This window comes from Ornithorhynchus anatinus, chromosome 11 (assembly GCF_004115215.2).
Source record: "Ornithorhynchus anatinus isolate Pmale09 chromosome 11, mOrnAna1.pri.v4, whole genome shotgun sequence".
NCBI classification, from domain to species: Eukaryota; Metazoa; Chordata; class Mammalia; order Monotremata; family Ornithorhynchidae; genus Ornithorhynchus; species Ornithorhynchus anatinus.
Window position 1 is genome coordinate 55,453,021 of NC_041738.1, and position 25,220 is coordinate 55,478,240.

The following is a 25,220-nucleotide window of genomic DNA, read 5'->3' on the forward strand; positions in this document are numbered from 1 at the left end:
TCTCAGCGTAGCTTCCTGAGGTTTTCTGTTTGGTAAATGTACAGAGGATGCAATCCATGGAAATCTCATTAATCTACGATAATAATGCTTCATTATCTCAAATTTATAGAGCGCCCTTTCAACGAGGGATGATACTTCAGATATTATCTCATCTGATCCGACTTCCCAGGACCTTCAGGAAGTTGGGAGGGGGGCAAGGAACTTCATTCCCATTTCTCACAGGGGCAGACAGGGCGAGGAGGGAGGTGGGGCCAGAGAGGAAGTAGGGGAGTAGGACTGTGGCCTTGCCACGACTCCTAGGGAACGGCTCCTCTCCCCCAAATCATCCAACCGGTCAGTAACGGTGCCAGGTCTGACTCAGTGGCTCTCTTTGCGTTCCGCTCCCTGCTTAAATTTTTAATGAGTTTGCCTAATTGGAATGGAACCCACAGAAATTACCCTGGGATTAGCTTCAAACGTAAGTGTTACGGGCACTCGCTGTCTCCCCCTGAATTTCTCTCCCCAGTGCCTTCCCTTTGTTCGTCGCTCCGTCTGTGCCAGAGAAGGCGCACGACACAGGAACTCCAGTTTAAAGCTCTCCCGGAAAGGAGCTGGGTTTCCAGGGGCTCTTGGCAAATTCTTCCTGACACCAGGAAGCACCCAGATTGGGATTCTGATTTTTAAGTATTTCTCTTCTAGCTTGAAAAATTAAATTCACAAAACAATTGATTATCGGTTATAAATGGCAAAAACACCATCTGGTCCTCCAGATCCACTATACCCAAGAAGCAAGGAAGGGAAAAAAAAAATTGTTGGAGCTTAGAGTTGGCAAAGCATGCTAGTCCGCAAAACGGAAAATGACTAGCTCTGCCACGCAAGAGTCAGAAGCGTGGGTGCAGGGTGGGGAAGCGGTCCACCGCTGGGGTGAAAGCCGGATGCCTTTCTCCTGGGTCCCAGATGGGAAAGCATTCCTGCTAATACCTGTGGTATTTGCTAAGCGCTTAATATGTGCCAGGCACCGTACTGAGTGCCGGGAGAGATACAAGCAAATTGGGTGGAGACAGTCTCTCTGGGCAGGGAACGTGTCTACCACCTCTCCCAAGCGCTTAGTACGGTGCTCTGCGCACAGTAAGTGCTCAATAAATAATAGTGATTGAATAACAGATCGTCCCACGTATGGTTCACAGGCTTAATCCCCACTTTACAGATGAGGTAACTGAGGCACAGAGAAGTGAAGTGACTTGAAGTGGGATTGAAAGCCAGGTCCTCCTGACTTCCAGGCCCGGGCTCTTTCCCCTAGGTCACTCGGCTTCTTTAGGCCTCACTGCTGAGCACCGAGGTAGATACAGAACAATCAGATCCGTCACAGGCTCTTTCCCACATGCGACTCACAGTCTGATCAGTCAATCGGTGGTCTTTATTGAGTGCTTACTATGCGCAGAGCATTGTATTAAGCACTTGGGAGAGTACAGAACAACAGAATTAGCAGATATGTTCCCTGCCCACAGAAAAGCAGTGTTGTCTAGTGGATAGAGCACGGGCCTGGGATTCAGAAGGTCCCGAGTTCTAATCCCAGGTCAGTCACTTAGAATAATAATAATGTTGGTATTTGTTAAGCGCTTACTATGTGCAGAGCACTGTTCTAAGCGCTGGGGTAGATACAGGGTCTTCAGGTTGTCCCACGTGAGGCTCACAGTTAATCCCCATTTTACAGATAGGGAACTGAAGCACCGAGAAGTGAAGTGACTCGCCCACAGTCACACAGCTGACAAGTGGCAGAGCGGGATTCAAACCCATGACCTCTCCCAAGCCCGGGCTCTTTCCATTGAGCCACGCTGCTGTGTGACCTTGTACAAATCATTTAACTTCCCTCTACCTCAGTTTCCTCCTCTGTAAAATGGTGAATAAGACTGTGAGTCCCATGTGGGACACGGGCTGTGTCCAACCTGACTAGCTTGCATCTACCCCAGTGCTTAGAATCGTGCATGGGATGTAATAAGCACTTAACAAATACCATAAAAAAACCCATAAATGTTGTTTTCCATTTGAATTTTTTGGTACTAAACTGTAGAAAAATCTGCGAGATTCTAAGGTCCTTGAGGGCGAGGATCATATCGACTCATACTTTCCCCAGGGCTTAGTACAGTGCTCTGCACAGACTACGTTCTCAATAAATACTACCGAGAGAGAGCCAAGTGGGAGCTGGGCTGGGAGTGTCTTTGGAATTCTGACTGTTGTCTTTCTGCAGCCTCAGTTTCCCCCTCTCCATTGGGGTAATAATAATAATAATGTTGGTATTTGTTAAGCGCTTATTAAGTGCAGAGCACTGTTCTAAGCGCTGGGGTAGACACGGGGTCTTCAGGTCGTCCCACGTGAGGCTCAGGGTTAATCCCCATTTTACAGATGAGGGAACCGAGGCACCGAGAAGTGAAGTGACTTGCCCACAGTCACACAGCTGAGAAGTGGCAGAGTTGGGGTAGATAGAAGATAACCAGGTCCCACATGGGGCTCACAAGTAGGAGGGAGAACAGGTGTTGAATCCCCATTTTGCAGATGAGGGAACTGAGGAATAGAGGTATTAAATGATTTGCCCGAGGTCACACTGCAGCTGGGATTAGAACTCAGGACCTCTGACTCCCCTGCTTGTGATTGATTAATAATAATAATAATAATGTTGGTATTTGTTAAGCGCTTACTACGTGCAGAGCACTGTTCTAAGCGCTGGGGGAGATACAGGGGAAACAGGTTGTCCCACGTGAGGCTCACATTTAATCCCCATTTTCCAGATGAGGTCACTGAGGCCCAGAGAAGTGAGGTGACTTGCCCACAGTCACACAGCTGACAAGTGGCAGAGCCGGGAGTCGAACCCATGACCTCTGATTCCCAAGCCCAGGCTCTTTCCACTGAGCCACGCTGCTTCCCTACTGAAGTGTACTCTTCTAAGTGTGTAGTACAGTGCTCTGCACACAGCATATGCTCAGTACGTACCATTGATTGATTGACTGGTGATGGCTTCGGGTTGCTCTCTCCAGGGACATACTAGACGCCATGTCCCAGCTCCCCTTGACTCCATCCACAGGATGAATCATTCACTCAATCAGTGGTTGAGCGCTTACTGTGTGCAAAGCACTGTACAAAGCTCTTGGGAGAGTACACTATAAAAATAGACACATTCCCTGCCCACAGTGAGCTTGCAGTCCAGAGGGGAAGACAGACATTCATAGGAGCAAATAAATAAAATACAGATAGATTGATAATAATAATAATGGTAGTAATAAAAAATGGTGTTTGTTAAGCGCTTACTATGTGCCAAGCACTTTTCTCAGCGCTGGGGTAGATGCAACGTAATCAGGTTGTCCCATATGGGGCTCACAGTCTTAATCCCCATTTTACAGATAAGGCAACTGAGGCACAGAGAAGTTAAGTGACTTGCCCAAAGTCACACAGCAGGCCAGGGGCAGAGTTAGGATTAGAACCCAGGTCCTCTGACTCCCAGGCTCGTTCACCATCAGTGCTGGAAACGGCATCAGGTTCGGTAGGAATATTAGTCATCAAAAATTCTAATAATAAAACCGGGATATTTGTTACGTGCTTATCACGTGCCCAGCACTGGGGTAGATGGGATACAGTACAATAATTTCAGGTGCAGTAGGAATGTTAGTCATGAAAAATACTACTAATAAAATTGTGATATTGGTTAAGTGCTTACCGCGTGCCCAGCACTGGGGTAGATATAATACCAGCGGGTCAGACACAGTCCCTGTCCAGATGGGGCTCGCAGTCTAATGGAGCAGCGTGGCTCAGTGGCAAGAGCCCGGGCTTGGGCGTCAGAGGTCATGGGTTCGAATCCCGCCTCTGCCCCTTGTCAGCTGTGTGACTATGGGCAAGTCGCTTCACTTCTCTGTGCCTCAGTTACCTCATCTGGAAAATGGGGATTAAGACTGGGAGCCTCACGTGGGACGACCTGATGACCCTGTATCTACCCCAGCGCTTAGAACAATGCTCTGCCCATAGTGAGCGCTTAACAGATACCAACATTATGAGTAAGAGGAAAGAAGGGTAGGTATCTTCCCTGCCCACGGGATTCCTCTAGTCATAGAGGGACAACTCTCCACCCAATCCCAGGATCCAAGGATCCCAGAATCCCAAGTGAGGTGGACCGTTAGTAGGAGACCCGGCGGTGTTTTCCGGAATCCCACGTACACCAGGCTGGCTGGGATCACCTGGGCCCCTGCCCGATCCGGCCCTTTCCTTCGTGCCAGGGAGAGAGGAGGGTGGGCTGAGCAGAGTGGAATCCCCGCAGCCCAGCGGAGCTGTTTCCGTCCCCTAATCTCCCGGTCATTGAACCACAGAGAGTTTGTTATGGTTTGTTTTAGCTGTTGTGATATTGATATTTATTATGCAAATAAGATTTCCTACATCTCATTGTTTCCCAGCCTCCAAACACTTAAATCATTAGAACCCTTTACACTTGATAGGGCTTGCCCTTCAATTTGACGCTTGGGCAGCAGAGGCTCAGAGCCCAAGAGATCTGAGGGAGGGAAAGGGAATAAGTAATTAAGAAGTAGACAAACGAGGGCTTTATTGCCTCCCGCCAAGCAGGGAGAGACCCTCCTGGCGTACGGGTGCCAGCCCCTCGGGGGAGATAGGAACCGGTGCCCGTCGGTTTCATCGTATACATCAGGAAACGTGCCGACCGACTCCGTTATAGCGTTCTCTTCCGAGAGCCTAGTACAGTGCTCTGCGCACGGTAAGTGCTCGATCGATACAGTAGACTGTAGACGGTGAGACTGTCAGCTTCTAGACTGTAAGCTCCCTGTGGGCAGGGAATATGTTTGTTTATCGTTACGTCGTACTCGATTGAACGGATGAATACAGTTGATGGATCCGTGACGGTGATTTCATTCATTCAGTAGTATTTATTGAGCGCTTACTATGGGCAGAGCACCGGATTAAGCGCTTGGAATGTACAATTGGGCAACGGATAGAGACAATCCCTGCCCACCGACGGGCTCACGGTCTGATCGGGGGAGACGGACGGACAAAAACAAGACAACTTGATAGCAATAAATAGAATCAAGGGGACGTACACCTCATTAACAAAATAAATAGGTAATAAAAATATATACAAATGAGCACAGTGCTGAGGGGAGGGGAAGGGAGAGGGGGAGGAGCAGAGGGAAAGGGGGGGATGTTGGAATTTGTTAAGCGCTTACTATGTGCAGAGCACCGTTCTAAGCGCCGGGGTAGATACAGGGTAATCAGGTCGTCCCACGTGAGGCTCACAGTTAATCCCCATTTTCCAGATGAGGGAACTGAGGCGCAGAGAAGTGAAGTGACTCGCCCACAGTCACACAGCCGACAAGTGGCGGAGCCGGGATTCGAACCCATGACCTCGGACTCCCAAGCCCGGGCTCTCTCCACTGAGCCATGATGCTTCTCTACTTGATGTGGGCCGGGGCCCCCCCGGTTTCCATTTGTGGGGAGGGGTAATGGGGGTTGGCCCACGGCGGTTTGGGCTGCACAGCCGACCCCGCCCTCTGCCCCGACTCCACCGCCGGGGGTTTCCAACCAGATCTGAAAGCTTCCAAGTGAGTTCGGAAGACTCCATGAGGGCAACGACTGTGTCCACCAACTCTGTCGCATTGCACTCTCCCAAGCTCTCAGTACAGTGCTCGGCACAGGGTTCGGTGCCCGGTAAATACAACCGATTGACGAGTCGGAAAGTCCCCGCATTGGACGGTCACTCGATCAATCGTATTTATTGAGCGTCTATGGTGTGTGGAGCACTTGACTGAGCACTTGGGAGAGTACTGCTCCCATTTCGTCTGTACGGTTTGCCCTCTGTTCCCGGTCTCTCCGTGTCCCACTTATTGCGCTGGGGTCCTGCAGCACCTGTCTGTGGGGAGGGGGAGTCACTTTACTTCTCTGAGAAGCAGCGTGGCTTAGTGGAAAGAGCACGGGCTTTGGAGTCAGAGGTCATGGGTTCGAATCCCAGCTCGGCCACTTGTCAGCTGTGTGACTGTGGGCAAGTCACTTAACTTCTCTGTGCCTCACTTACCTCGTCTGTAAAATGGGGATTAAGACCGTGAGCCCCACGTGGGACAACCTGATTCCCCTGTGTCTACCCCAGCGCTTAGAACAGTGCTCTGCACGTAGTAAGCGCTTAACAAATACCGACATTATTATCCACCCCGGTGCTTACTACAGTGCCTGGCACATATTAGGAGCAATTATGTGCGGCAATTAGAGCAGTTGGGAGCAGCGTGGCTTAGTGGAAAGAGCGCAGGCTTCGGAGTCAGAGGTCGTGGTTTCTAATTCCGTTTCCCCCACTTGTCAGCTGTATGACTTTGGACGACCAATTTCACCTCTCTGTACCTCGTTACCTCATCTGTAAAATGGGGATTAAGACCGTGAACCCCAAGTGGGACAACCTGATTCCCTTGTATCTACCCCAGTGCTTGGCGCATAGTAAGTGCTTAACAAATACTATCATTATTATTCTTCTTCTTCTCTGTGCCTCAGTTCCCTCATCTCTTAAATGGGGATTAAGACTGTGAGCTCCCACGTGGGACAACCTGATTCGCTTGTACCTGCCCTAGTGCTTAGAACAGTGCTTAGCACATAGTCGATGCTTAACAGATACCATCATTACTATTATTATTATTATTCTCTGTGCCTCAGTTCCCTCATCTGTGAAATGGGGATTAAGACTGGGAGCCCCAAGTGGGACAACCTGATTCCCTTGTATCTAGCCCAGTGCTTAGAACAGTGCTTGGAACCTAGTAAGCACTTAAAACAGTGCTTGGAACATCGCGAGTGCTTAACAAATACCATCATCGTTATTATTATTACCATTATCATCCTCTGGGCCTCAGTTCCCTCATCTGTGAAATGGGGATTAAGACTGTGAGCCCCAAGTGGGACAACCTGATTCCCTTGCATCTACCCTAGTGTTTAGAACAGTGCTTGGAACATAGTAAGTGCTTAATATCATTATTATCATCATCATTATTATTCTCTGTGCCTCAGTTCCCTCATCTGTTAAATGTAAATTAAGACCGTGAGCCCCCAGGTGGGACAACCTGATTCCCTTGTATCTACCCCAGCGCTTCGAATAGTGCTTGGCGCCTAGGCAGCGCACAACAAATACCATCATTATTATTACTGGTATTATTATTCTCTGTGCCTCAGTTCCCTCCTCTGTAAAATGGGGATTAAGACTGCGAGCCCCCCAGGGGACAACCTTCTTACCGCGTATCTGCCCCAGCGCTTCGAATAGTGCTTGGCGCCTAGGAATTGCTTAAGAAATGCCATCATTATGATGGTTATTATTAGTGCTGGGAACCTAGTAAGCGCTTAACAAATACCATCATTATATTATTATTATTATTGTTCTTTGTGCCTCAGTTCCCTCCTTTGTAAAATGGGCATGAACCTGATTCCCTTGTATCTACCCCAGCGCTTAGAACGGTGCTTGGAACCTAGTAAGCGCTTAACAAATGCCATCATTATTATATTATTATCATTGTTCTCTGGGCCTCAGTTCCCTCATCTGTAAAATGGGGATTTAGACTGTGAGCCCCACAGGGGACAACCTGATTCCCTTGTATCTACCCCAGTGCTTCGAATAGTGCTTGGAGCCTAGGAAGCGCTTAAGAAATGCCATCATTACGATTGTTATTATTTTAGTAAGCGCTCAATACAATCCTTATATTATTATTATTATCCTCTGTCCCTCAGTTCCCTCCTCTGTGAAATAGGGATGAAGACTACGAGCCCCACAGGGGACAACTTCATTACCCCCCATCTGCCCCAGCGCCTCGAATAGTGCTAGGCGCCTAGGAAGCGCATAACAAATACCATCATTATTATGATTATTCTCTGGGCCTCAGTTCCCTCCTCTGTAAAATGGGGATTAAGACTGCGAGCCCCCCAGGGCACCACCTTCTTACCCCCCTAACTGCCCCAGCGCTTCGAACAGTGCTTGGCGCCTAGGAAGCGCAGAACAAATACCATCATTATTATGATTATTCTCCGTGCCTCAGTTCCCTCCTCTGTAAAATGGGGATTAAGACTGCGAGCCCCCCAGGGGACAGCCTTCTTACCCCTCCATCTGCCCCAGCGATTCGAACAGTGCTTGGCGCCTAGGCAGCGCATAACAAATACCATCATCATTATTATTATTCTCCGTGCCTCAGTTCCCTCCTCTGTAAAATGGGGATTAAGACTGCGAGCCCCCCAGGGGACAACCTTCTTACCCCTCCATCTGCCCCAGCGCTTCGAACAGTGCTTGGCGCCTAGGAAGCGCATAACAAATACCATCATTACTGTTATTATTTTCTGTGCCTCAGTTCCCTCCTCTGTAAAATGGGGATTAAGACTGCGAGCCCCCCAGGGGACAACCTTCTTACCCCTCCATCTGCCCCAGCGCTTCGAACAGTGCTTGGCGCCTAGGAAGCGCATAACAAATACCATCATTACTGTTATTATTTTCTGTGCCTCAGTTCCCTCCTCTGTAAAATGGGGATTAAGCCTGCGAGCCCCCCAGGGCACCACCTTCTTACCCCCCTAACTGCCCCAGCGCTTCGAACAGTGCTTGGCGCCTAGGCAGCGCACAACAAATACCATCACTATTATTACTGTCATGATTATTCTCGGTGCCTCAGTTCCCTCCTCTGCAAAATGGGGATTACGACTGCGAGCCTCCCCGGGGATCCCCTCCTTACCCCCTACCCGCCCCAGCGCTTCGAACAGTGCTTGGCGCTTAACGAATGCCATCATCATCGTTAAGATTATTATTGCCCTTATTAGTTATTCTTATCGTTGCGCCCCTTTGAAGGCGAGCGGTCCGTCGGTCCTCTTTGGGGGCCCGCGGCCGAGGAGGAGACTTTGACCCCGCTCCCCGCGGGGAGAGGCCCCGCCCCCCGAGCTCATCAGCATACCCGATTTGCATAGCGCCGCCCCCGGGGAGGCGGAGGGGGCGCCGCTGACGTCAGCGGGAGGGGGCGTGGTCGAGGCCGGGCGCCTGCCTCTCATTGGTGGGCGGCGCCCCTCGGCTTTGCATGTCATTAGCATGTCATTAGCGGGCCGGGCGGGCGGCGGGGGGAGCGGCGGCCGCCAGTCCGAGGCAGGTGCCCGACATGGCGAGTGCGGGGCTGCCCGGCGCATCCCTGTGCGGCGCGGAGGAGGCGGCGGCGGCGGCGGCGGCGGCGGGAGCGGGAGAGACGCCCTCCGGGCTGCGGCTGCGCCTGCTGCTGCTGCTCCTGGGGGCCGCGGCCCTCATCCCCGCAGGTAGGCCGGGGAGGGGGGAGGATGGCAACCCTACCGTTGCCATGGCGATCTGCACCCCCCGGGATGCGAGGGTCGGGGGTGGGGACCCCTCCTCGTCCTCCTCCCCGTCCCCCTCCTCGGTGCCCCCAAACTTGCCTCGGCCCCAGGGCTGTTGCCCCACTGTCCACTCCTCCCAGCGCTTCGCCCAGTGCTGTGCGCGCAGCGCTCGCTGCGGACTCTCGAATGCATGAATGAAAGAAGCGGGGGGGGGGGGCCCACCCTTCATCTGCCGCACCCGCGAAGTTGTCCCGATCGCCCCCCACCCAGCTCCCGCAGCGGGGAAAGGGAGACACGGGAAATCTCCACGACCTTCCCCGCACCTGGGCGGGGGGAGCGTCGAGGACCCCCCCCACACACACTTTTGGGGTGCGGCGAGGTGCGGCGACCCCCGTGCAGGGAGCGCATCGGCGGGGGTCGGGGATAAAGAGGGCGGTGTTGGCTTTGCACTAACAAAAGGGAGCCGGATGGGGGGAGACCCCCCCCCCACTTTTCCGGGCCAGCCCCCCCCCAACCAAGCTGGGGGGCTGCACAGGGGGGGAGGTGGTGCTGCAGCCCAGCTCCGCAGCCCCTCCCTCCAAAAGCGGAGCGGCGGGACTCTGGAAGAGCAACAAGTGGTGGCAGGGATCGAGAGGGTCCCTTTCCCCTTCCCCCCCCCCCCCCCCCGGGTTCGGGATGGGGGGCGCTTTGGGGGGTGGGGGGGACCCCCCCTCCTCCTTTCGGTGTCTGTTGTTTACCCGTCGGGGGCACCGTTATGTAAACACCACGCCCTGCGGGGGACCTGGGCGCCAGGACCGGCCCTCCGGAGGGGGAGGGGGCGTTCGGAAAGTGTCAGGCTTTAAAAGCCGCCCCCCCTACTTTGACCTTTGCTTTTTCCGGGGTGCCCGGAGGGGGTCCGCCCCGGGCAGGGTGGGCCCGACTCCGGGGGGGCGTCCAGGGGAGTGTGCCCGGGGAGGGGGGAGCTGGGGCTGCTGCATTGCAAAGAGCGTCAGCCCGGCGGGAGCGTCTGTGCAAAAACGTTCTGCAAGTGGCGCATAATAGAGGCAACAATAGGCTGCTGCCGCCGGCTGGAAAAGGAGGGAAAAATGCACCGCCCGGGGCGGGTGGAGGGGGGTAAAGACCGGGAATGGGGGGTGCGACCGGTTGGCAGCAGGGATGCCCCCCACCCGGGTGGCGCTGGAAGGTGGTCGGGGTCGGGGGGGGGGGGGGGGGCCGGTGGCAGGAGGAGCGGCGGCATTGTGTGTGTCTGTGAGTGTGTGTCTGTGTGGTGCGCCCAACTCCGGCTGGGGAAGTTCCTTCGCTGCCAGGGATCTATGTGGACCAGTAAAGAGCGATTGGGAGCTCAACCGTGCATGTCACAGCTACATGAAAATTCTGTTATCAGTTACCATGGAAGCAGCTTTTTGCTGTTCCTACTCTTGCTGCTCACACACACACACACACACACATCATGGTTCGTACCCTGGTTATCAAATTGTATTGCAGTTTAATGTGGTTTGATTTTTTTTTTCTTTCAGGGGAATCTATAAATACGCCCGTTTGTGGATGCTCAGATGGCCCCCGGTCATTTTTAGGAGCGGTGATGGGGAGGGGGGCGAGGGGTCCCGGTCTAGGTGGGACCGCTTTTTCTTAGGAGTCCAAGGGCAGAGGCTGCTCGGAGACACCCCTTCCCCCACGGCTTGTCGTTGTCGCCGGAAACCTGTTGGTGCTGCCTCCCACCTGCTGTTTCGACACCCTCTTCCTCCCCCCCCACATCCCCAACCGACATTCCCACCTTTCCCGGGAAAGTCCACGAGGCCTCCGACTCCGCTTCCCCGGAACCTTGTCCGAGCATCCCCGGAACCTTGTCCGAACACCCCCCCCCCACCCCGCGAGACTCCCGCCTTCTCCCCTCGACGGCTGCCCGGGTCAGGCGGTGGGTGGACGAGACGGGTCTGCCGGCGCCCCAGCTCGGGAACGCCTTCTCCCGCATTTGGGGCGAAGCGGTCGTCGGGGTGCGGGTGGCCGACCTCTCGGCCTCTCCTTTGGGGAGGCCGGGGGGTGGATTCCCACGGCGGCGGGAGCCTTGCGTCCGGCGCCGCCCGCGGAGGCTCACGCGGGGGTGGGGGCTCCCCGGACTTTACAGAAGTGCCGTCTCGCTCTCGTGGCGCTCGCCCGCCTCGGACCGCTCGGCCGCAAGGAGGGACGGGCGCTGGTCGGCGATGGCTTGGAGAAAATATCCCTCGTTAATGCCACGTTCTATTTACAGCGTGTCACTGGAGACGCACAAGACTTCCTTTAGGGGCTTGTGCGACGAGACAAGCTTGCATTATTTCCCCGGGACGTTTTGGCGGAACAAGAGGGCCATTGAGCGATCTTTTGAAACGGACAGATACGGAAAAAGAGGGGAGTAGAGAGAGCAGGCCTTCCTGGGACAAAGAGCTTTATTCATATGGATTTTATACATGCTCTGGTCACTTTCCCCCTAGTGGTTCCCTCCTCGGACCCGTACCGTACCGCGGGGTTTAGCGGGGAAAGACGCCGGCCTCCTCCCCGCGCCGCCCCGACACCCCGTCCTCCCGGCGGGGACCTCCCCGTGAGCGGAGGAGGGGGATCCCTGCCCGTTTCCGAAGGGCCCCCGAGAGCACTGGACGAGGCGTCTTCCCGAGATGGAGAAAGAGATGTCGCTTTGGTCTGACATTTGTCAAGGAGCGGCTGACAGCGAGTGTCAGGCCATTAAGGTGTTTCCAATTCCGGTATTAGCTCAGCGCGGGCCGAAAACCACGGGGGCTGACGGTCCTGCCTCCTGGGAAACCCAGATTTTCCCCCGCTCTCCGTCTCATTAGTGTTGTAGTGGGGTTTGGAGCACTGCCTTCCCATCCCTTGTCCATCTCGGCTTCACGCGCGGTGAATTTTGAGCACTCCTTGGCCGCGAGTCCTGGCTTCCTAAACGACACTCGGGCCCTGAAAATCAAAACTTTCCTAATATTCCGGCAAATAGAAACCTGCCCATTCTCCCCTGAGCTAAAGTATGGGATGTTTTTAATGCCTCGACTGCTGCTTAGAATCAGTGGGGTGTTTTTTCGGTCTTTAAAATTTCCTTTTTTAAAAAAAAAAAAGCACAAGGCCCATCTTTATACAGGGAATCTGTTCAGTTGAGCCAAGCTCCTCGACATTGCGGTTTGAATTTGAAACCTACCAGCGACAGAGAGGGGCTCCAAAGACATCCAGCCGTTGGCTCCCAACTCTGTAGATCTTCAATTAAGAAGGATATCACTGACCGATGCAGTGGGCATTTATTAACCGAGAAACCCCAGCGAGGAAGGAAGAGATCACACAGCGACATCTGTTGCAGAATTGAAAATTTGCTGCTTGGAGTTGGGAGGTAATTAGTTCCATAAAAGCTTCTAATGGTGTGAATCAGAAGCAAAAAGATAAATAAAATATCGGTGTCTCCCCATGGCTGTCTCTTAGTTGCTGTATTTTAAGGCTGCCTGTCTCTCAGTGCGCCTCAGGGGACAGGAAGAAAGGAGATTGATAGCGTACCCTCTTGCCCGTCTGTCCCTCTTAGCTCTCGCGGTCCTGTAGGACTCTACAGTCCCTTGCGGGCACGGAACGCGTCTACGGACTCTTATTGTACTCTCCTCAGCGCTTATTACAGTGCTCCGCGCACAGGAAGTGCTCAGTATATGCCACTGATTGACAAGGTGTGGCAGGAAGCCTTCAGGGCCAGCCGCCTTGGTCCGGGTTGGTCTTGGCCCGGGCCGTGGGAACGAACAGCAGGCCGAGGCGGGTTGGCCCTTATCGGGATCTTAGCTCGGGCCCCGAAAACCTTGAGACTTCAACGACCTGTGGGAGGAAAAAGGTCCGGGCTGTCCAGCGGGTCTTCCGCCGGCCGAGTCCGGAGTTTGTGTGGCCAGCGTGAGTCACGGACTTCGATCGGTCGGTTGTATTTATTGAGTGCCTACCGTGGGCAGAGCACTGTGCGGCAAGTTGGGAGTCACGATCCCTGCCCACAAAGAGCCGACAGCCTAAAGGACTTGTGAGGAACAACACCCAGGGTGGGGGAAGCGGTCAGAGATTCGCAGTGGCTTCGCTGGAGGGCGGCCCGCCCTGGATCTCTGCCCGAAGCCGGCTGGATTCGGGGGGCTGTGGGGAGAGACCCGGGGGAGGGTCCTAGGTGGATGGCGACCAGATCTTGCTTATAAAGCAGAGAAGAGGCTCTAGGGGAGAGCGACCTTGATTAGGTGTGTACTCACCCGCGACTCGCTCTCTCCTCCGATTTGAGAGGGAGGGTCTGGGAACCGGAGGATTCCCAATGCAGAGGGTATGGGGCAGCCACGGGGTCCCCGGGACGCAGACCGGTGATCTGCACACAGTAAGCCCTCGATAAATACGATCGACTGACTGACTGACCGACCGGCACTGCCATCGAGCGGGTACCGTTGAGGCAAGGCAGGACTCTGTATTTGCTTTGTCTTAGGTAGACAAGCCCACGGCAGTCGTAGCCAGGCGACGGCTCGGCCTCCCGTGAAGACCCTCGGCGGGGCCGCCCCTGGATGGGGGGCGCCGGGAGGGGCTCTAGAGTGGGTCCGGCAGTGTCCAGTGCCCACTCTGAGCCCCTGCAGCATTTGGGTCATCTTGCACCCGAGGGGCCGGCAGATCCTGGCCTCCTGGGTATCTGGTGTAGCCTGGCCTCGCGGGGGCTGTGGTGTAATCGGGTGGGGGTGACTCGGTGCTTTGGTGCTGTTTTCCTCCAGATGGCTTCTCTGCATCCAGTCAGTTAAGACCCCGCCTTGACTGTGGCCGGCAGGGAAGGAATGCTGAAGGCCTCAAGCTTACGAACTTGGTCGCCTCAACCCACTAAAAGCCCGCGGCTCCGTCTTCTCAGTTTCCTGGGGTGGGGTTGATTTTGAGCCGACGTCTTCGGGAGAGTTGTATTTACTGGGCTCTGCGAATCTACCGCCGGAGGTTTGCAAGTCTCCCGGCCGGGCGGCCCCTTACTCGGGGACGGTCTTGGGGGGCCAGGGAGTGGAAGGGGCCGCTCAGCGGCCATGTTAAATGCTTCCTTCTCCCCTGGGGAAACTGGCCCGAGTTCAGCCCGTCACAAAGAATCCACTACGTGGTCCGGTGGATCTTGTCGGGGGAGGCCTGAGGGGTGGGGTTTCCGACCCCAGAATCAAATCCAAACCTTTGTTTGGGAAGCATCAATGAAGGCAGGAACCCACTGGAATGTTTGTAATTACAAGCATCACCTCCTTGTTTAGATTTCTGAAGCTCAGTTCTTTTTTCAGGAGTTTAAATAGCAGGCCGGAGCCAGCAGCTGCTGTTATGGCTAATGGGCAGTTTCTCTTTGAAGATCTTCCAGGGTTGGCTCTGAGGTTTTGGTGCAGCCGGCCTTCCAACTGAATTAGAAGGAAGAGATGTGGGTTTTAGCATCCATTCGAAGGAGCGGTGCTTTTTTGGGAGTGGGCGGTGGAAGTAGAGGTAGTGTGGGGGGAGATAATTTGGCCTCTCCCTCCCTTCCTTCAAGTGGGTGGGAGCCAATGGCCTTGGACCTAGTCTTGATTGCTACCATGAAAGTGGGGAGACGGGTGGGGGTGGTGAGGGAAGGCTAGAAAAAAATGTGTTCTGCACATGTTTTATTAGAGCCTGGTCATATGACCCAACGTGTGATCTGGATATTTCTGAAATGTTCAGTTGGCTTGAAATGAAAGGCTACCATGTATATTTGTGTATGTATATATATATATATATAAATTTGTAAACTGCTGGGTGTTTGAAGTTGATACTACAGTGGCGTTGACTTTGGAAAGGCCTGGAGCCAAACCCTCGGTCCCGGTCCTGGAAGCGAAGGCTGGAATTCCCGTTGGGATGAAGCAGCACGGCGGTGGGGTGCACAGGCGAATTTGGGGGTGAGGGGAGGATCGGGCCCTGTGGGTTCAGACGATCCCTTCCATCTCCTGATTAGACTGTAAGCCCGTCAAAGGGCAGGGACCATCTCTGTCTGTTACCAATTTGTACATTCCAATCGCTTAGTCCAGTGCTCTGCAACATAGTAAGCGCTCAATAAATACTATTGAATGAATGAATCTCCCTGGCTGGAGCAGAGCTGAGCGGCTGGAGGCAGAGTCAACCAATCAGTGGTATTTATTGAGCGCTTGCAGTGTGAAGAGCACCATACTGCGCTTTGGAGAGTGCATCTGTCCATAGATCTGTTCCCTTCCCACACCGAGCTTGGACCTCGGTGGGGGAATGCAGCTAAGTTGGCATGGCCTTTTTTTTTTTCCAAATGATATTTATTGAGCACTTACTATGTACTAGACCTTGTACTAAATACTGGGGTAGATAAAAGTAATCAGGTTGGACAGACCATGACCCAAGTGGGCCTCACAGTCTTAACCCCCATTTTACAGATGAGGTATAAAGGGGTACTGAGAAGTGAAGTGACTTGCTCAAGGTCACACAGCAGACAAGTGAGGGAACTAGAATCCAGGCCCTTTGGCTTCCAGGCCCGTGCTCTTTCCACTAGGCCTTGCTGCTTCTCTTTTGGGGAGCCCAGAAGCCCCTAAAGCAGCCCTAGGTAAGACTCGGTAGCTCCTGATCTTCCCCCTCCCTTAGGTCTTGGCCCAGGCTCCTTGGAGAGGTTGAGGATAAGGAGGCCTCCCCGACCTGACCCGAGGGTAAATATTTGTGGTGGCTTTTGTCCCTGCAGCTTTCAAATCAGCGCTAAATGCCCTTTATCTCCCGTAGCCCAAACCTGAAGATCTTCCTCTCTTCACACGTTTATCAAACAGATTTTCTCAAAGCCGACATTCCACAGCCGGTCCCTCCTCTGACCCCTCAGTGCAGCTTTTTCAAAAATGAAGGTTTCGACTTGAAAATGGTGAAAATCCACGGTGCCCGGGCAGCCTTTGAGCGCTGGCCTTTACCGAGGCCCCAAACCCCGTAATTGGCTTAAAAATGACAAGTCGAGAGAGCTCCCAGAGAGGGACGGACTGCGAGCCTGAAGGAAGGACCGCAGGAGCCAGTGTACGGATGAATAAGGCCTCTCGGCCCCCCGGCCGGATCTCCGTCCAAACACAGACCGTGAGGTGGGAGGAGTGGGAGTTGGCCTCCATTTGGAGTGGTAGAGAAAGGTTTAATATCTATCGCCTACCTCCCTCCTCACCCCAGACCGAGGTCCTGGAGGGCAGTGAACGCATATCTACCCACTTTTTGGTATTGTACTAAGCTCCTAAGAGCTTAATACACTGCTCTGCACAATGAGCACTCAGTAAATACCACTAATGATTGATTCACCTTGCTGGTGTCTTATATCAGTCCTCTAGACTGAGCTCATTGTGAGCAGGGAATGCGTCTGTTTATTGTTATAGCGTACTCTTCCCCAGCGCTTAGTACAGTGCTCTGCACACAATAAATACGATCGACTGATTGTACCACCCCGGCGGGAGTGACGGATCGCCTCTTGGAACGGTGAGAGCAAGGTGGGATGGTTGGCAAACAGCGGCCGAATGGACAGGGGTGCCTGGACATGCCCGCTCCCCCAGGCGGCATGAGGTCCCCGCTTGGGTTTTTAATTTTGTCTTTTTCTCTTTCCTTCCATTCGTCGGAGTTATCGTCTTCCTGCCTGTGCTAGTTAGAGGTTTCACAGTTCCCTGAGGTTGGGGGGAAAACAGGACTCCCCTCACCCCCGCCTCTTCTATGTTTGAAAGGAAATAATCAAAGAGCTGTTGGACTGGCTCTTAGAGGGGTGAGGAGGGGCCGAGGGCCACCGGTCCGGAAGGGGCAGAGGGGGCTTTAATTAGTTATTGTAGAGGAGAGTTTATATGTCCCTGGGCTTGAAGCAACCTGCATAGTTATAGACCATCAACCCTGGCTCTCTCCCTCTTGAAGAGAAAAATCCATTGCTTCATTTCTCTTGCAAAAAACCCTTAACTAAACAATGGAAACCTCAAAGCCGAGAAAACCAGTTAATTTAGGACTAAATGACTTGCTCAGGTGGTTTTATCTCGAAAAAGGTTCAAGAGATTAGCTTCAATGACACTGAACTTTACCTTTGTACAGATCTTCTGCACATACATCACTGAAGAGGGCTCTCCCGCTTCTTTTTTAATTTTTTGCAGCTAAGCCTATTAATGTCGGTAGGAAGCCCTCCTTTTCCGGAAGTAAATTGGAGCCAGAGTGGGGGTCAAGAAGGCCCGAGCTGTAGGAGACAGGCACACCTCTAGACGGTGAGCTCGCTCTGGGCAGGGAATCCTCATCATCGTCAGTGGTATTTTTTATGGTTTTTGTTAGGCGCTTACTACGTGCCAGTAACTGTACTAAGCACTGGGGCTAGGTACAAAGTTAATCGGGTTGGAAACAGTTCCTCTCCCACAAGGGGTTCCCAGTCTTAATCCCCATTTTACAGATGAGAGAAATGAGGCACAGAGAAGTGAGATGATTTGCCCGAGGTCATACAGCACAAGGGTGACGGAGCTGGGATTAGAACCCAGGTCCTTCTGACTCCCAGGCCCCGTGCCCTATCCACTAGGCCACGCTGCTTTGCTATCTGCCCCCAGTGCTTAATACAGAGCTGGACTTGTAGTGAGCATTGATCCGATGAAATGGTTATTGTGTGTTTTTTAGGGGCAGAGTGGAAGGGGCTAGAATGGGCCCAGATCCCTGGATCTCCGGAAAGCTTGTTGTGGGCAGGAAATGTGTCTGTTTATTGTGGCGTTGTAATCTCCCAAGCGTTTAATACGGTGCTCTGCACACAGTAAGCGTTCAATAAATACGATTGAATGAATGAATGAATGGAGAGAGCCTGAACGGTTTGGTCTTGCCGAGCCAGCCTCCGGATCTCTTGGGGGAAGGACGGAAAGTGCGGCGGATCTTGAAGTGACTTTGTCAAGCTGAGGAATTGCCGCCCCCACCCTTTTCTCCCCCTCCCCATCCTGGGTTGAGGTTCTTTTTGGGGGATGCCCTTCCTCCTTCCTACTGTAGTGAAGGTGGGCTTTGGAAGGAAGGTGGAGGGGGAGTTGAAACACGCCAACTGTGGATTCATTCGTTCATTCATTCAGTCGTAGATTCGTCCAGCTGGGTAGCAGGCTCCCTCTCGCCTGTCGGTCCTCTCGTTTTCCTCCACCCTCCCACGGCTTTCTCCCGTACCGTCGTGCTTAAGAGAAGCAGCGGGGCGTAGTGGATAGAGCAGTGAGCCGGGGAATTAGAAGATCATGGGTTCTAATCCCGGCTCTTTGACTTGTCTGCTGTGTGACCTCAGGCAAGTCACTTCTCTGTGCCTCAACTACCTCATCTGTAAAGTGGGGATTGAGACTGTGAGCCCCACATGGGGCAGGGACTTTGTCCAAGTCGATTTGCCCATATCCACCCTGGTTCTCAATACAGTGCCTGGCACATAGCAAGCGCTCAGCAAATACCATCATCATCATTATTATTATTATTTCCTGTGCGCTTCTTGTTGGGCAGGAAATCTCCTTGGGGTAGGGATCAGCTTGGGGCATCGCCTCGGGACCCTCTCCAACTTTCATATCCGCCACGGGCTCTGAGCCGCTAGAGGTTGGAGGACTTGGACACATCGCCGGGGTTGTCTCGGCGCGTTGGTTGAGATGAAGCACGAACCGAGGAGGCTATCTGCGCTGCCATCTGCCTCCCCCGCCCCTCCTCTCTGGCACTGGAAGCTCGTCTCCAAATGGATATAGATTCTCAGAAGAAGCCTGGTGGAAACGGGGAAATTTAAACCCCCTGGGATGACTGCTTTTTCCCCCGTGTACTAATCGAGATAGATGTCTAGATGGCCAAGGGATCAAAAAAATGGACCATAGCGATCGGATGAAACACAGGAAGCCACCGTGTTCTACCAGGGCTACACCGAGGTCCGGCCTTGGACCCGGGAGGACCTTACCCCATCAGCAGCGTCCGGTGTTCGAGATCTGGTAAATCACACTTTGGTAGAACGGACCCTTCCCTGCTGGGTGACCTTGGGCCAGTCACCTCACTTCTCTGTGCCTCAATTACCTCATCTGTAAAATGGGGATTAAACCTGTGAGCCCCACTTGGGAATTGGAATGTATCCACCCTGATTAACTTGTTTATACCTCAGCACTTAGTATAGTGCCTGGCACACAGGAAGCGCTTAACAAACACCATTTTTTTTTTTAAATCACCTACGCATGGTCTGGAGCCAAAAGGAGAAAGCATCTCTCTCTTGTTCAGGTGGAGGGCGAGGAAGAGAGGGCACTTTGCATCTCTGTTTCAGAATTGTGGCAAAGATGGGTCCGAGTTTTGGGCCGGAACACGAAGGCAGGAACCCTTCCCTAACCACAGTTTATTGCTCTAATACTTTTTTAAATGCGTCGGTGACACTGATATATTTGTGACCTTGAAGAGGCCTTTATTTTCTCGGAAAAGCTATTTTTCTCGTCACCGCGTGTGATAACTTTGGGGAAGCCGTCAATTCTGATCCGTAATCAGTAACTCCGATGCCCCGGCAGGATAGGTGGGGGAAGGAGGGACCCTTCAGAACTGGTTTTTTATAGCCTGGCGCTAAGAGTTCTGGGCCCGCCTCTCATCCATCTCTTTAACCTTCTGTTTTCCCTGCCCACGGCGTGAGGCGACCGGGCCTGTGTTTAGGAGTCGGGGTGGGGGAGGGAGATGGCTGCGGAAGGGTCCGGAGAAACAGTGTGGCCTAGTGAAAAGAGCCCAGGCCTGGGAGTCAGAGGACCTGGATTCTAATTCCAGCTCCACCACTCATCTGCTGTGTGACCTTGGGTAAGTCGCTTCACTTCTCTGTGCCTCATTTCCCTCATCTGTAAAATGGGAATTAAATCCTACTCCCTCCTACCTAGACTGTGAGCCCCATGTGGGACAAGGGACGGTGTCCAAACTGATAACCGTGTGCTTGGCCCGTAGTACGTGTTGAACAAATGCCGTAATTATTATTAATCCCGGCCCTGCCACTTGTCTGCTGTGTGACCTTGGGCAAGTCATTTGACTTCGGTGCCTCTGATTCGTCACCTGTAAAATGGGGATTCGGTACCAACTATCCCTCTGACGGATTGAGAGCCTCATTTGGGACAGGATATATTTCCAAACTGAAAACCGTGTATCTAGCCCAGTGCTTGTCACATAGTGTTTAACCAGTGCCATAATTATTATTAATCCTGCCTCTGCCACCTGCCTCCCTGTGTAACCTTGGGCAAGTCAGTTGACTTTGGTACCTGTAAAGAGGGATTCAGTATCCGTACTCCCTCCGATTTAGCCTGGAAGCCCCATGTGGGACAGGGACTGTATCCGATCTGCTTCAGTCGCATCTACCCCAGTACTTAGTACGGAGCTGGGCACACAGTAAGCACTTAGCAAATGCTATGATTATTGTTTAATCCAGACTCCAACACCTGCCTCCTGTGTGACCTCGGGCAAGTGGTTTGACTTCGGTGCCTCTCTTACATCACCTGTAAAATGGGGATTCAATACCTGCTCTCCCTGCAGTATAGCCTGGGAGCCCCATGTGTGACAGGGACTGGGTCCGATCAGTCGGTCGCATTTACTGAACGCTTGCTGTGTGCAGAACATTGTTCTGAGTGCTTGGAAGAGTACAATATAACAGACACGTTCCCTGCCCACAACGAGCTTACAGACTAGAGCAGGAGACAGATATTAATGTAAATAAATAAATTACAGGTATGTACATAAGAGCTGAGGCACCGGGAAGGGGGGATGAATAAAGGGAACTAGCCGGGACGACTCAGAAAGGAATGGAAGAAAAGGAAAAGAGGGCTTAGTCAGGGAAGACCTCTTGGAGGAGATGTGTCTTCAATAAGATGTGCCTTTGAAGTGGGGGCGAGTAATTGCTTGTCAGATATAAGGAGGAAGGGCATTCCTGGCCAGAGGCCGGACGTGGGCGAGAGGTCTGCAGCGAGACAGACGAGATCGAGGTACAGCGAGAAGGTTAGCATTAGAGGAGCGAAGTGTGAGATCAGCTTGCATTGTGTCTACCCCAACATTTAGTACAGGGCTGGGCACATAGGAAGCGCTTGATAAATATTATTGCTATTGTTTGTGGGGCTGTTTTCCCCCCTTCCTACCCCCTCTCTCCCACCGGCTCCCAGGGAATGAGATGCCGAGGGGGTTACACAGCTGGACTTGATCAACTGTTGGGTCTGGCAACTTTCCGTTAGCGGTGTACGACTGCATCTTTGCCACCTGGGTCTTTCTCCCCCCTGTGTCCCATGCCATTCTCCCTGAAGGGTGATCTCTTTCGAGAAATACTGCCCGGCAGAGGCACTAAACCCTTTCCTCTCGCTGCCACCTCGGGTAAATATATCTGTTTCCCTGGGCGCCCCTGACAAGCAAATAAAGATTTGATACTGATGTGTTAGAAAAATTATATTTCTGAAATACAGGTTTTGTCAGGGTGTTAATGTATGGGGTATAACTCAGTGGTTTCCCCCAAGAGGGAGAGATTAAGTCAACCGATTCCATCCAGAATTGGGTGGCTTCAGCCTCTGCTTTCAGGATGACGCCTTTCTATTATTCTAGGCAACGGGATGGAAAACGGAGAAAGGCACGGAACAGAACCGATCCCATCCCGAAGCCTTTTCTTCCCCCCGGGAAGCATGTCTTTCTGTGGCCGGCCAGTGGATAAGCAGATGTCTTCGGGAAGTGAACTCAGCCCTACATACCTGTTGTACTCTCCCAAGTGCTTAGCACAGTGTTCTGTGCAAAGCATGTAACAAATACCATTGTCCGATTGACTTCCGACACGGAGATTGGATCCCTTATACTGGTTGGAGAGTCCCCTGTTTTCATGCTTGCATCTCTGAGATGTTGAGGCTTTCTCTGCTTTGGTCCAAGGTGAACGCATCAATTCGATCAATCAGTCAGACATATTGATTGAGCACTTGTGTGCAGAGCACTGTAATATGCGCTTGGGAGAGTACAGTATAACAAAGTTGGTACACATGTTCCCTGCCCACAGCGAGCTTACAGTCAAGAGGGGGAGACAGACATTAATATAAAGAAATGACCACTTTTTACATAAATGCTGTGGAGCTGAAGAAGGAGCAAATAAAGGGAGCAAATCCAAGATGGCACTGATGGGAATGGAAGAAGAGGAAATGAGGGCTTAGCCAGGAAAGGCTTCATGAACTCTTCCAAGTGCTCAGTACAGTGATCTGCATCCAGGAAATGCCATCGATAGACTGTAAGCTCATTGTGGGCAGGGAATATGTCTGCTTTATTATTATATTGTTCTCTTCCCAGCGCTTAGTGAGTACTCTGCACACCTTAAACGCTCAATAAACCCGATCGAGGGATTTAAGGAAACAAGAGATGGGCAGGTTTGAAAAGGGAGTCCTGAATTCTGCTTCGAGCCCAGAGACTTGTTGGAGCACTGCGGGATTACCTGTGTGGTTTAGCATGTTGTTTAAATGTTTAGTGTCCTGAGGGTATTGGGTGAAGCAGAGGCTAATCCGCTAAACTCTCAGCTCTTCCCTTTTGGTCAGTCCAGGGAAAGGCGGCCTTGTTGGGCTGCACCCTGGTGAGGCGTTGGGGAAGATGGATGAGTGGGACTGGCAATCAGTCAATCGTTCGTATTTATTGACCGCTTACTCTTTGCGGAGCACTTTACTAAGTGCTTGGGAGAGTATAATATAACAGTAAACACATTCCCTGCCCACAATTGGCTTACAGTCTAGAAGGGGAGACTGACATTAATATAAATAAATAAATTAGAGATATGGACATCAGTGCTGTGGGGCCGAAAGGGGGGTTGAATAAAGGGCAGCTGCTAACCCAGATGATCGGAGCGGGACGTCAGCTCGGGGTAGGGAGTGCTTTAGACTGTAAGCTCGTTGCGGGCAGGGAATGTATCTCTTTATTGTTGTAGTGCACTCTCCCAAGTGCTTAGTATAGTGCTCGATACACGGTAGGCGCTCAATAAATATGATAAATATGCTTCGTAATGGCAGGAGGAATCTAGGTCAACTTCATGACAATGCCTCCATTTTTTCTTTTCTTTTCTGGCAGATTAATTGTTGCCACCTCGTTTTTCGACACGCTGTGCGAAGTCCAGAGAAACCGTTCATGGTTCCTTAGCTCATATTAGGCGGCGGGGGGTCGGGAATTCAATTGATGTGGGGGAGCGTTTTGATTTACAGTTGAGTAGCGAGAGTGTAGTTGGGGCCTAATATGGCTCCCTGCTGAGACCTAGTCTGCATTTCCTTAACTCTTCCTTCCTGTGGGAGTCACAAATGACTGGGGAATTTTGCTCATTAGCCAGAGTGGATGACTGAGCCTTCTTCCGAGGTCACGTGACTCGGAGACAGCGCGGGCCACCAGCCTTGGGCCTCCTCGGCTTGACTTCTGATTAAGAAGCAGCACGGCTTAGTGGAAAGAGCATGGGCCCGGTAGTCAGAAGGACCTGGGTTCTAATCCCGGCTCTGCCACTTCTCTGCCGCGTGACCTGGAACAAGTCACTTCTCTTCTCTGGGCCTTGGTTACCTCATCTGTAAAATGGGGATTGAGACTGTGAGCTCCATATGGGATAGGGAGTGTGTGCAACCCATTTATCTTGTATCTACCCCAGCGCTTAGTACAGTGCCCGGCAAATAGTAAACACTTCCTTGGGCAAGTCACTTCACTTATATGTACCTCAGTCACCTCAGTTATAAGATGGAGATTGAGATTGTGAGCTCCACGTGGGGCAGGGACTGTGTCTAACACGATTTGCTTGTAGTCACCCCAGCGCTTAGTACAGCCACAGAGATTGTGGAGATTTCTGGGGTTGGATGGCGGGGGTTGGCCCGGGTGATGGAGGCGGAGAGGTTCTTCCCCTACACTCACCTTTATCCAGTTGACTGGCGTTGAAGCCGGGCCTTCTTCGATGAGGGCTTGGTTGGACATAGAAAAATCATTCCCCTCATTTTTCATTCCTGAAAACTCTCGGAATATCTTAATTTCCTCCTCCCTGCGTCTTGAAGAATTCTCCCTTCTGGCCTTCGTGGGGGTATAGCTCACCGAACGCTCAGATTAATAGCTTCGACTTTGTCCTGAGGAAGCTAAATCTTGAAGGTTACGGTTCTATGACTACACCGTCTCGTGCCAATTCACATTGTTATCTCTTTTTTTTTTTTTTTGAGGTGGGGGCGATGCTCAAAGTGAGTGAAATGTGAAAGAAGCATTATTCATTTTAAATAGTTTGGACTGCCAGGTTAATGTGACTCTTAAGCAGCGCTTCATGAGGTCTGTCCATCGTCCCTGCTTTTAACTTGATTTAAAGTTCTTATACATTCGGAATTGCTTCACCTAATCTTTTTATACCGAACGTACGGATTTCAAGCTCCTTTTTTATTTTAAATCCATGACCGGTGGATGCTAAACACCTTCTCCGGAGAGTTTTTTTGGTAAGAGTTTGGGGAGAAAGTTGTGGTACATTTGTGATGGTGTGCTGAGGGAGAAATGACAAATTTTGGAGGTTGGGTGCGATGTGGGTAAAAGAGGAAACGATTAATCTGTGGTCTTTATTGAGTGCTTACTATGTGCAGAGTGCTGTACTAAGTGCTTGAGAAAGCATAATACAGCAGTACATATAAAAAGGGTGAAATGGAGATAGAATAATTCTTTATTACTTTTGAAAATAGTTTGAGCCCAGAGGAATGGAGACCTTACTAAAGAATCTCTTTTGAAACTGTGGGTGCACCATGATCATCAACCCCCGAATGGCCTTTATTGAGCACTGATTCATTTCTCTTCTCTCCACCCCTGCCAATTTCTGCACCACCTAAGTACTTGGATAATATAATAATAATAATAATTAATTATGGTATTTGATAAGTGCTTATTTTGTGCCAGGCACTGTTCTAAGCGCTGGGGAAAGATACAAAATAATCGGGTTGGACACAATCCCTGTCCTACAGAGAGCTCACTGT

General features: G+C 52.0%; 1 protein-coding gene across 5 annotated transcripts in view; it reads left to right on the forward strand.

The window, feature by feature from the left end:
* The first annotated feature begins 9,091 nt into the window (after positions 1 to 9,091).
* CADM1 (cell adhesion molecule 1) overlaps positions 9,092 to 25,220 on the forward strand; it is a 334,381-nt gene continuing 318,252 nt past the window's right edge. For all 5 annotated transcript variants that reach the window (XM_029074757.2, XM_039913615.1, XM_039913616.1 and 2 more), the window contains exon 1: positions 9,092 to 9,273. In XM_029074757.2, the coding sequence (XP_028930590.1) occupies positions 9,123 to 9,273 (151 nt within the window). In that variant the 5' untranslated portion in view covers positions 9,092 to 9,122. The remainder of the gene's footprint in view (positions 9,274 to 25,220) is intronic.